This window comes from Homarus americanus, unplaced genomic scaffold, assembly GCF_018991925.1.
Source record: "Homarus americanus isolate GMGI-L3 unplaced genomic scaffold, GMGI_Hamer_2.0 scaffold18703, whole genome shotgun sequence".
NCBI classification, from domain to species: domain Eukaryota; kingdom Metazoa; phylum Arthropoda; class Malacostraca; order Decapoda; family Nephropidae; genus Homarus; species Homarus americanus.
Window position 1 is genome coordinate 6898531 of NW_024749779.1, and position 13162 is coordinate 6911692.

Genomic DNA, 13162 nt, shown 5'->3' on the forward strand with positions numbered 1-13162 from the left:
ATATATATATATATATATATATATATATATATATATATATATATATATATGCAAGTAAATCACTGTGGGTGCACGTGATCCAGGTATATGCTGATAACCACAAGGAAAGAAGAAAACACGAAGTTCCCAAGCGCTTTCGTGTAATTCACATCTTCAGGGGTGAGTACAGTCTGTACTCACCCCTGGAGATGTGAATTACACGAAAGTGCTTGGGAACTTCGTGTTTCCTTCTTTCCTTGTGGTTATCAGCATATACCTGGATCACGTGCACCCACAGTGATTTACTTGCATATATATATATATATATATATATATATATATATATATATATATATATATATATATATATATATATATATATATATATATATACAGTATATATATATATATATATATATATATATATATATATATATATATATATATATATATATATATATATATATATATATATATATATATATATATATATATATATATATATATATATATAAGTAATGTTGATAATGTAAAGATAAGTGTAATGAACCAAAGTATTATAAGAATAGAATAAAACCTAATTACGACAAGCATAAGTATATGAGAACAAACCATTATTAAGTATTAACATGTCCTCCAGACGACCAACATAGTTGCCTGCATCAGTTACACGGGAGACAGACTTTCAAAATAAACAATTAAATGTTAAGAATAATTCGAGACAAGTCATCATACATTTACATCATCCTTAAAATGTCAACAGACTGCAACAGAAGTCGGTGATGACATAACAGCAGCGAGTAGAGCAGCTGTCTGTGTGTGTGTGTGTGAACAAATACCACGTGTGGGACGAAAGGGGGGTGGGAAGAGAAGGGAAACGAAAGGAAAAAGAGGATAAGTTGAGGGAGAGAGAGAGAGAGAGAGAGAGAGAGAGAGAGAGAGAGAGAGAGAGAGAGAGAGAGAGTTTTAAATGTTAGCTTCATAATATCTTGTGAAAATTTTGAGAGTTTTCTCTAACAGCTCGGTGTCTGAGTCAGAGAAAAGGAAGGAGATGATGATGGCACAGAGAGAAGGAGAGAAATAGAAAAAAGAGAGAGGGGGAAAAAGGAGTGAGAGCTGGAGGGTAAAACGGAAAAGAGAAATTGTATGTGCGTGTGTGAATAGAAGTGAGCCATATGTCTTTTCTCTGTGTCTTAGTCAATAATAATCACTTAAGCTTGATTTTCCCTAACACTGTGAAGCGCCTCATTTGCCACTGAACAGGTTCTTGTAGTACTCACGTTTACGAAAAGGCAGGTTTGTGAAAGTTATTTATACACTGAACGTTACATCTCCATTGTGTGTGTGTGTGTGTGTGTGTGTGTGTGTGCCTGATTGTCTGTGTGTGTGTGTCTATGTATGTCTGGTTGTCTCTGTGTGTGTTTGTGTGTGTGTGTGTGTCCAATTGAACCCCAAAATGCAAGTAAATGAATACTGTATACAAACGAAGAATAGAACGCGTAGATAATTGTACATAAATAAATATAGTAAACAGACGTACTCGTATTTACATCTTTGAAAGCTCCTGGTAAAAATGGGTCATGTATCTTGGCAGTCAACCAGAGACTTGGATTTTTACCTTACGTCATCTGTGTTTCCCTCCTTCAGGCGAGGTTCAGGCACCAACCAGCTCAAGCGACTCAACAGACGACACTTCCTCCCTCAATCTGGTCATTACGTAACCATTCACCACCCATCCCGCCCCCGCCAGCCAGCTGACCATAACTACAGGATGCTCCGGTCGATTCTCCTTTGGATGATTAGCTCTGGGTATTTTGGTCTAGATGTTTTGGTGTGGGATTTTTAGTCTGGATGTTTTGGTCATAATGCTATAGGTCTGGATGTTTTAGGTCTCTGTGCTTTGATCTAGATATTTAGGTCTATATTTTGGTCAGAATGTTTTTGTCTGAAAGCTCAGGTGTGGGTGTTTTGGTCTGGATGCTATGGTCTGGGTGTTTAGGTCTGGTTATTCAGGGATTTATTTATTTTATTTATTTATTTTTTTATTTCTTTAAGTTCGCTGACATTTTTAGTGTGGAAGTATTGGCTTGGACATATACAGTACAGTAGTGTAGATATTCCATGGATACTTTGGGATGGATATTTTGTTTTCGATGTTTTGGCCTCAGCATAACCTGACCTCATGTAACTTATAATCAAGAAGTGGGGTAGATAATATCACTTATCATTACTTTTAAACTCTTGTACAATTTTAAAAGGTGGTGATTAGTACAGAAACTAAGATTCGGTAAACAACTACAGCTGGTAAATACATTAAAACAAAAACAACCTCTGATATATTTGTAACACATAACACACGAGCGCCTGAAGGCTGCCAGCCAGCCTGTCACTTCGATGTAGGATTACATAGGTCGAGAATTTTTAGATTGTGACGTAATATTGCGATACATAGTGTGTGTGTGTGTGTGTGTGTGGTGTGATGCCTGCTGGGCAAGCTGTGGCGATGTGGCGACTGTGACCTCACACAACAACCTAACGTTCAGTAAAAATATGAGAACCGTGAATGCATTTAATCTTTCAAAAACTGTATTTTAAAATGATTGTCAGAGTAAGAGCAGAAGATTGCGGTAATGATCGCTGTTAACTCGAGTCAATATGAAAAAAAAAGATTCTTAAAACAATATTAAAAAAACAACAAATGAACGGCGATCTCTAACTCACGGACAGAGAGATGATAAACAGAGAGTATTGACAGTATTGAGATATCCACTTGCTTGAGCGTGTGATCAGATGGTGACGTAGTGAGGGAGGGAGGAGGGGGGATTAGAGGGTGACGTAATGAGAGAGTAGGTGAGAAGGTGTGGTGGAGGGAAAGGTAAGAGTAGGAAAAGACGGGCGGGGAGATGTTAGTGAATGTGCTGTAGAAGGCGTGAAGGAGTGAATGTGCTGTAGAAGACGTGAAGGAGTGAATGTGCTGTAGAAGGCGTGAAGGAGTGAATGTGCTGTAGAAGGCGTAAAGGAGTGAATGTGCTGTAGAAGACGTGAAGGAGTGAATGTGCTGTAGAAGGCGTGAAGAAGTGAATGTGCTGTAGAAGGCGTGAAGGAGTGAATGTGCTGTAGAAGGCGTGAAGGAGTGAATGTGCTGTAGAAGGCGTGAAGGAGTGAATGTGCTGTAGAAGGCGTGAAGGAGTGAATGTGCAGAAGGCGGAAGGAGTGAATGTGCTGTAGAAGGCGTGAAGAGGAATGTGCTGTAGAAGGCGAAGGAGGAATGTGCTGTGAAGGCGTAAAGGAGTGAATGTACTGTAGAAGGCGTGAAGGAGTGAATGTGCTGTAGAAGGCGTGAAGGAGGAATGTGCTGTAGAATATGAAGGAGTGAATGTGCTGTAGAAGGCGTGAAGGAGGAATGTGCTGAAGAAGGCGTGAAGGAGTGAATGTGCTGTGGTGAAGGCGTGAAGGAGTGAATGTGCTGTAGAAGACGGAAGGAGTGAATGTGCTGTAGAAGGCGTGAAGGGAGTGAATGTGCTGTAGAAGGCGTAAAGGAGTGAATGTGCTGTAGGAAGACGAAGGAGGAATGTGCTGTAGAAGGCGTGAAGAAGTGAATGTGCTGTAGAAGGCGTGAAGGAGTGGAATGTGCTGTAGAAGGCGTGAAGGAGTGAATGTGCTGTAGAAGGCGTGAAGGAGTGAATGTGCTGTAGAAGGCGTGAAGGAGGAATGTGCTGTAGAAGGCGTGAAGGAGAATGTGCTGTAGAAGGCGTGAAGGAGTGTGAATGTGCTGTAGAAGGCGTAAAGGAGGAATGTGCTGTAGAAGGTAAAGGAGTGAATGTGCTGTAGAAGGCGTGAAGGAGTGAATGTGCTGTGGTGAAGGCGTGAAGGAAGGAATGTGCTGTAGAAGGCGTGAAGGAGTGAATGTGCTGAAGCTAGCTGCGAAGGAGTGAATGTGCTGTATAAGGCGTGAAGGAGGAATGTGCTGTGAAGGCGTGAAGGAGTGAATGTGCTGTAGATGGCGTAAAGGAGTGAATGTGCTGTGGTGAAGGCGTGAAGGAGTGAATGTGCTGTAGAAGGCGTGAAGGAGGAATGTGCTGTAGAAGGCGTGAAGGAGGAATGAATGAAGGAGGAATGTGCTGAAGAAGGCGTGAAGGAGTGAATGTGCTGTAGAAGGCGTGAAGGAGTGAATGTGCTGTAGAAGGCGTAAAGGAGTGAATGTGCTGTAGAAAGCGTGACAGAGTGAATGTGCTGTAGAAGGCGTAAAGGAGTGAATGTACTGTAGAAGGCGTGAAGGAGTGAATGTGCTGTAGAAGGCGTAAAGGAGTGAATGTGCTGTAGAAAGCGTAAAGGAGTGAGAGGGAATTCAAAACAAAATAATGACTGAAGATTGGAGTTAGTTGAAATGTTTTATATAAATAGAGGAAAGGTGGTAAGAGAGAGAGAGAGAGAGGAATAAATGGAAAGAAAGAAAAAGATGGAGAGAAGGAAATGGAAAGCGAAAGCTACAGAAAGGGATATGAAGATGAAAAAAAAAAAAAGAGAGAGGAAGAGAAAGGTAAACAAAGAGAGAAAAAAGATGAAGCAAAAGTAATAAAAGCTCAAGCACAGAGAGAGAGAGAGAGAGAGAGAGAGAGAGAGAGAGAGAGAGAGAGAGAGAGAGAGAGAGAGAGAGATGAAGAAAAAGCAAAAAAAATGGAAGAGGGAAAATAAGAGTGTAAGCATATCCATTGACTAAGCAACGTAAACAGGATGAAGGCACAAAAGGCGATGTATAAATTCTTTCAATAAATTCTCAACCCAAACACAAGGTTAAGAGATAATGTTGTTTACCTTGCGAAAAAAAAAACTGAACTATGCATTTAATCACTTGTTCATACACTTATTATACCTTGTTCTTTCCCATTGATTATTATGTTTTTGTTTTGATTCCCAATTGTCTTTTTATGGGTTTATTTACTTAATTTATTACTATTTTTTTGTTCGTTAAACAATTATTTTATGTACAGTGTTTTGTTTTTGACTCTTAGATAATTAGTGGTTTTTTTTTAATATTAAATCATGACTTGTTATTGGTACTCCTTGTTGCACACTTGAGGGCATAACATAATGGGATAACCTAACCTAACCTGACCTTACCTAACCTAACCTAACCTAACCTAACCTAACCTAATCTATCCTAACCCTATAAAAGTGAGATTAAAACAAGAGTGAAAAGATAGAGAAGAAAATGGAAAACACCACAGAAATATTGATTGTAGGAATACTTATATCACCTGTCACGGAGGTACACGGAGACACTTACACGACGTCTTCAATGTCATTCAGGTAAATTAGGATTCCACAAATAGCAACCTTCCTTAGAATAATAACTTGGCCGCAGTAGGACACGGAGCTTAGTCATCCCCTTATGGTTGAGTTTGGGATGACTAGACCGGAACTTTCACCTCTACTGCTCCGTGTTATTGTTCTATATTAAGAACAAGGGCGCTGTGTACATGGGAGTCGGTATATAAGAGCAGTCACGTCTGGGAGAAGCACAGTCGATCCATTCCTCTCTCAAGTTTTTCCATCATGGCTCTGAGATTTGTGGTGAGTAAAGAACATAGGTCGTGTTCTTCATGAGTTTATCTAAGTAATATAGAGACAGATGATCCAAACATAAGATTAGTGTAAACAATGTACTGAATCAGTCCGGTAGTATTGTTTTCAATGTTTTTTCGTTATTACAGGTGTCGTTGGCGGTCGTGGCCATTGTGCTTGCTGACCAGAGCTCCCATGTCAGTATCAGCCACGGCGGCGGCACCCCGGCTGTGAGCCACAGCTCCTCTGTCCCACACAGGGCGGCTCCTAGTCCAGCTCCTCCTCATGGACACCGTCCTTCCTATACACCAAGACCTACCTATCCCCCAAGACCTAGCTATACCCCACGACCTACCTATCCCACAAGGCCTACCTACACCCCAAGGCCTACATACGCCCCACGGCCTAGCTATCATCCCCAACCTTCCTATCACCCAACACCGGCCTACGGACAGCAGCCTTCCTACGATGCTGAGCCCGCTTGTGCTGCTGCCAGTTCCAAGCCCTGGTGCCTCGAGGACAATGAATATCCCACCTATGAAATAGAGAAGGCTGCCGGCGACCATAGCGACAAACTTCTCACCCTGTACGCTGACGTGGCTGACCTGGACACCAAGCTTTCCGTCGAGCGTCCCAACAACCTTTATGAGGAGACTTACCTCTGTCCCTCAGAAACTGCCTACGTCAGGCCTCTCCGTGCCAAGAACACCGACGGCAAGTGGCGCATCATCGTCAACAACATTAAGGTGCACTACCAAACTCTCACCCAGACCACCCGTATCGAGGAGTGCCTGACCTCCGGCGACGCCTGCCCCCTGGTGCCTGTGTGTTATGAGTCCAAGTGCCTGCAGAAGTCCATCTACCACCGCTTCCTCGTCTACGACCCATATGATCAGTACTTCCCCTTCGCCATCGAGACCTTCAAGCTGCCCGCCAGCTGTGCCTGTCTGCTCGGCGCCTACACCATCGACCACTAAGGCCAACACACCACAAATCTCTCGCTAGAAATAATGAATAATCGAACCTAGAACTATTAATGTCTTGTGAGTCTTAGTCTTCCATCTTGTGTAGTCTAGGAGCACGAGCGGGTGGTTCCCTGTGGCGGCAACACAGCTGCTGCAGGAGCCACCGTCCCTGGCATCATTCACTCAATAATATGAAGAAAGCAGTTCTCTAGTCATCTCGATGTGATATGATACATATTCCCATGTTTTATTTTTTATCTATTTATGCATTTCATGAAACTTCAGCTTCTGGCATGGAATAAAACAATAAAGTATTAAGCAATGTTTACCCGTAGTTCATCAATCAGCCTAGTGAGGTGGTGAGAAGTGACGTGTAAACCAGACTGTTGACGCAACTCTTGTTTGTTACGAGTTTTAGACTAACTATAAATAACTGGTAAAATTAAAAACATAAGATAAACAACATACGAAAATAATTCGTACCACGTAACTTGCAATTCTTGTTGAGTAAGGTTTAATATAAATTGGTCCATTCCGTTGCTGGTACCACAGATAATAATTACTACCGACAATACCAAATACTAGAGTAAACTAGACTATGAAAAACTGTGATGTCAGGACCATCACAGACGTGACAGACTACCAGAGATTCACTTTCTGTTACATTTCAAATACTTTACCAGATAACAGCATCACCTCTATTCTGGGGGTACAGGGGATAAATTCTTGTTAGGATTACTGATCAAATACTTTGAAGTATAATTAAAAAAATAATAATTGAACAAACAGATAATTAAAGTTATCAGTTCAAACACAGATTTAGGCAATTAGTAAATATACAGTAACTTCCCTATGATCACAGAGGTATAAACGTTAGAGGTTTTACCCTACTGCTGAACAAACAAGCTGGTAGTATTTAAATCACTATTTATTTCTAGAATTGAGAACATAGATGTGGGTAATATGTATTAGTACAGATAATAAGGAAAACCCGTCATGGTAACATTGTCAAAAGGAAATCAGGCAGGATGATTATACAGCGATTTTCATAACTCATAATCAGAGAAATATAAAAAATCAAAATCTTACACCGAGAAAGCCTTAATACCAGGAACCTTTATCTGATACACAGTGAGAGATGAGGTGTTACCCACAAGTTCTTGATAGCACCCGGGGAGGACATCCATACAGCAGGTGCTCTGTACATTATCGTTCCCAATAACAGTACCAGCTGGCGGGAGGATTGAAATTTTTCCCGTGACTCTCAAAGGTTTCCTCGACTAGGCAGCAGTCACTTACAGCCTCTGTCTTTATTTACGAGTCATGGAGAGAAAGACTGATTTGCATTGATGTCTTCTTTTATTTTGTTCCCATAAACCTTGAAGAGAACGAAATCATTAATTACAAAAGCTGTTTCATAACTTGTTTAATGAATATAAGTTAGATTCACTGAACACTAACTGCTATAGTTTCCTTCAAATGGTTGGGATTTTTAAGCTGCTTGCAGTTGGTGATAATTACATACATACAACTAGGTTCTTCAGCTACACGCAACAGAAGACAGGTTCATAAAATACAGTCCAGTTGTTAAGCTACAAGACACCAATCAACATTCACCCAGCTTGGCTCCATCCCTCAGACCCGTTCACTACACCCAACACAACTCACCCAAGACTATAGTTTGTACTGAACGATAAACAATATTCGTACTAAGCTTTCACACGAGGGAAGTTTTTCTATAATGCTTGGTGATATTTTTTGTTTTTAAAGCTGCGACTTAAGCCTCTCGCCTCATAACCCTCAGAATGTTTTAGCCTTGGTGAACACGTGGGCAGAATATGAACAGTAACTCTCTACTCTTGCGTTATGCTGCTGACATACTTATAGGCTGACGTATTGACATACACTCGACGTAGGCCAAATATTGAGTAAGAATTTGCATATCACAAATATATTCCTTCTGCTCTTGTAACGTGAATTTTCTATAAAGGTATAATATAAAAATAAGTTACCTTCCTTTAATGTCATGCAAATACGTGTCTTCAGTCTATTACAGGTAGTCTTGTTACACCGTCTCATTAGGTAATATAATGAACAATATGATGAGTACAGGTGATGTTGTCGTATCTTTATGCTAATTAAACGATCTTGAATCTTTAAAAAGTAATTTTCTTTTAATTATCTTTTTTTTTTACATACAGTTTATTCATCAAGTTCTTATCCCAGTGACACCTACGGTATCTTACCTATATGACGTCATCTACATCTATTAACCTTTTCTCGCTTCAAAGGTAAATCCACCAAGACTATCGATTTAAAGTTTTATCGTTGACGTCTTCTTCAGCAGCTATCCCTTAATGTGAGTCTATCTTCTCTCTTATTTCTCCTATTTTACTGAGAGTGATAATACTGTTCCCTATTAAACTGTTCACGACTCAGGAAATCACTGACTCTTGGACGGGAGTTTAGTGTTCACTTCAACATGTTGATGGTCGAGGCTGTTGTTCACTGCAGGATTGGAAGAGTGGTAGCAAGTGGTCGTGGTTAGATAGATAGATAGATAGATAGATAGATGATTGGAGGATGCATGGGTGGATGGATGGATAATGGATAGATGGATGGGTATTCCAGTAAAATCACTACACCACTTTACAGAAAAATCAGCATGGACTGTATATAGACAATGCAGGTATATAATACCCAAATACAGGACAGGTATACAAACAATGGTAAATAGTAAGTCAGTTTGACCAAGGATACCCCATGCTAAGCCACCAGTAGGATCCTTTGGTTAAACCGGGGCATTAATGAGTTACTACAAATCTACATAATATACATGTGTAAATTTACTGTACTAGATGAATTGGTTCGTAATATTGATAATCCTTCTACTTGTCTTGTGTAACTGTTGAGGATGTAGAGACTTACATACTCTTGACCTTAATGTTATATTCGCGTTAATGTTGAGGGTCAGTTGTAATGATATCCTAATTATTACTATGATTATTGTTATTATGATTATTAACGTTAGATAAAGTTGTTTTTATTAGTGTTATTATTTATTTCACTGTTTTTGTTGTTTTTTATTGTTCGTATTTTATTGATATTTCATTATTATTATTATTATTATTATTATTATTATTATTATTATTATTATTATTATTATTATTATTATTATTATTATTATTATTATTATTATTATTATTATTATTATTATTATTATTATTTTTATTGGTACATTTCTTTTTCTTATCATTATTACTATATTTTCAATTATTACCATATTTGTTAGTATATGTCATTATGTGGTCCATATTTCAGATAAGCATTTTAATAGTTGTCGCCATCAGTTTCAAATTTTGGTTTAACAATCTCTTGTTGATCATGTTTGATAATGTACTACGTCGCGTGTTTGTGTAAATGATCTACAACTAAGAATATTTGATGTTTTTGTAGTGATTATCTTGTTGGATAAAAAATTATAATGAAAAAGACTATATTGCTGCACAGTTTATTTGTTTCATGTCAGAAGCTGAAGTTTCAGTAATTCATGAATATAAATATTTATATATTAATTAATTATCATACATCATATCACATCGAGATGACTAGAGAACTGCTTTCTTCATATAGTTGAGTGAATGATGCCAGGGACGGTGGCTCCTGCAGCAGCTGTGTTGCCGCCACAGGGAACCACCCGCTCATGCTCCTAGACTACACAAGATGGAAGACTAAGACTCACAAGACATTAATAGTTCTAGGTCCGATTATTCATTATTTCTAGCGAGAGATTTGTGGTGTGTTGGCCTTAGTGGTCGATGGTGTAGGCGCCGAGCAGACAGGCACAGCTGGCGGGCAGCTTGAAGGTCTCGATGGCGAAGGGGAAGTACTGATCATAGGGGTCGTAGACGAGGAAGCGGTGGTAGATGGACTTCTGCAGGCACTTGGACTCATAACACACAGGCACCAGGGGGCAGGCGTCGCCGGAGGTCAGGCACTCCTCGATACGGGTGGTCTGGGTGAGAGTTTGGTAGTGCACCTTAATGTTGTTGACGATGATGCGCCACTTGCCGTCGGTGTTCTTGGCACGGAGAGGCCTGACGTAGGCAGTTTCTGAGGGACAGAGGTAAGTCTCCTCATAAAGGTTGTTGGGACGCTCGAGGGAAAGCTTGGTGTCCAGGTCAGCCACGTCAGCGTACAGGGTGAGAAGTTTGTCGCTATGGTCGCCGGCAGCCTTCTCTATTTCATAGGTGGGATATTCATTGTCCTCGAGGCACCAGGGCTTGGAACTGGCAGCAGCACAAGCGGGCTCAGCATCGTAGGAAGGTTGCTGTCCGTAGGCCGGTGTTGGGTGATAGGAAGGTTGGGGATGATAGCTAGGCCGTGGGGTGTAGGTAGGCCGTGGGGCGTATGTAGGCCTTGGGGTGTAGGTAGGCCTTGTGGGATAGGTAGGTCGTGGGGTGTAGCTAGGCCTTGGGGGATAGGTAGGTCTTGGTGTATAGGAAGGACGGTGTCCATGAGGAGGAGCTGGACTAGGAGCCGCCCTGTGTGGGACAGAGGAGCTGTGGCTCACAGCCGGGGTGCCGCCGCCGTGGCTGATACTGACATGGGAGCTCTGGTCAGCAAACACAATGGCCACGACCGCCAACGACACCTGTAATAACGAAATCTTATTAGTTAATGATATTGTGCATTCACATTAATTTTTTTTACAATGTGTCTGCTGGTTAGACCTATCTCTGTTTATACGGTTTATATATAAAGCAGTTCACAAAGGCCATGCTAGGTGCTTACCACAAATCTGAGAGACATGTTGGTGTAACTTCAGCGAGGGATGAAACAACTGTGCCTCTCCCAGACCTGACTTCTCTTATATACTAGCTTCCAAGCCCACGACGCCCTTGTTCTTAAAATAGAACAATAACACACTCAGTAGTAGAGGTGAAAGTTTTGCTCTGGTCGTCCCAAGTTCAACCATACGTGGATGACGAAGCACTGTGTTCTGTTGTAGCTTGGTGCTTTAAGGGGAAACTAATATTGACATAAATGATGAGTGGAGACTGTGCTGCATAGCTCTTCATGCATAACAAATCGTAATGTGCATTTGCTGCTCAAGCGGAACTTTTGTTCCTGCTTACTTACTTCTTAAGTTTTAACAGTGTAGATGAGGATGCTGGGGATTACATGTGTGTTGGTGTACTAATCCACCGACCTGCCTTCAACCTTTGATTACAATGATTTAACCCCTTAATTACGGTGATTTAACCCCATAAGTACGATGACAACCCCTTGAGTACAATGATTTAACACCTTGATTACGATGACTTAATCCTTTGATTACGATGATTAAACCCCGTTAGTCCGGTGACTTTACTCCTTGATTACGATGATTTAATCCCCTTGATTACGATGATTGAACCCCTTCAATACGATGGTTTAACCCCTTGAGTGCGATGATTTTACCCCTTAATTACGATTACTTAATCCTCGAGTACTATGATTTAACCCCTTGATTCCGATGACTTACCCCTTGATTATGATAATTGAACCCCCTTCAATACGATGACTTAACCCTTTAAGTACAATAATTTACCCCCTTGATTACCATGATTTACTCCCTTGAATACAATGATTTAACCCCTTGATTATGATGATTTAATCCCTTAATTAAGATAATTTAACCCCTTGAGTACGATGACCTTACCCATGAGTACAATAACTTAAGGAGACCAGGATAAAAAGAGCTGAATTATTAGCAGGTCAATAGTGCTCACAGGGCAAAGTATAAGTAACGTGAAAATGGAAGCAATAACAATGGGATAAAAGACGAAAACAAATTTCGAGGAAGACAAAAAAACAAAAATAAAAGAAGAAATAACAGTTTATTTGTATGAGTAAAGTGGCATAAAAATATATAAATTCGAAACTCTTCTCTAGCCTGGATAAAACTAAGTAAAGCTCAGAAAACATGAAAGAATTGTTTAAAACAAAATTCCTGCATAAGTTGCGTTGGGCCTCCCTGCACAACCCATCCCAAATGTTTGTTTACGGTAGAGATAAGGTATCCGCCAGCCATGACTGGGACATGTAGGGGGGGCAGGCCAGTGGAGACAGTGGTGTACTGTTCATCACTACGCCTCAAAAACCAATTCTAGCTAGTGGGCTTTTAGACCTTGGGTTAGAGAAGACTCCCTGCCCGTGACTTAAGTCCTGGTCAGTTACGGTCTGTGTGTGCAAATCCCTCGATATTTTTTTTTTTGTTAAGTCCAGCGACAAGTTAACACATCCTGTAAAGGAAGTGATCACGGTGAGGGCCTGTTTGCTACAAGAGCAATTCCAGGCCGGGCCTTAATAGATCTAAACGATTAATTCACCAGGTTGACAAATCCTCCCCTTATAACTTACGGCATTGTGGCGTGAATGTGAGTGACCGACCTATCCATGCAAATTATAAGTCCAGTGGCGGAATTGTGCCAAATAACGTAAGTGCAATCATCTGCCTGTATCTGTGATCCTCTATTATCATTATTACCATGGGTACGACCACTGGTTATGACAAAGTATAACCAATAACTTAGATGGATGTTGGAAGTTAGTGGAATTCACTAAATCATCATTTATCAAGTACATACCCATTGAGTGCCGGAAGCAGA

General features: G+C 40.5%; 2 protein-coding genes across 2 annotated transcripts in view; one reads left to right on the forward strand and one right to left on the reverse strand.

Annotated features, from left to right (window-relative positions):
• Nucleotides 1–5457: 5457 nt before the first annotated feature.
• LOC121853792 (neurotrophin 1-like) lies at nucleotides 5458–6835 on the forward strand. Its single transcript, XM_042348157.1, has 2 exons — nucleotides 5458–5553; nucleotides 5694–6835. Exons 1-2 carry the CDS (start codon nucleotides 5536–5538, stop codon nucleotides 6519–6521), a joined length of 846 nt encoding a protein of 281 aa, XP_042204091.1. The 5' UTR covers nucleotides 5458–5535; the 3' UTR covers nucleotides 6522–6835.
• A 3171-nt stretch (nucleotides 6836–10006) lies between these two features.
• Nucleotides 10007–13162, reverse strand: part of LOC121853840 (adhesive plaque matrix protein-like) — a 7649-nt gene continuing 4493 nt past the window's right edge. The window contains exon 3 of the mRNA XM_042348214.1: nucleotides 10007–11163. Within this exon, the coding sequence (XP_042204148.1) occupies nucleotides 10318–11163 (846 nt within the window). The 3' untranslated portion in view covers nucleotides 10007–10317. The remainder of the gene's footprint in view (nucleotides 11164–13162) is intronic.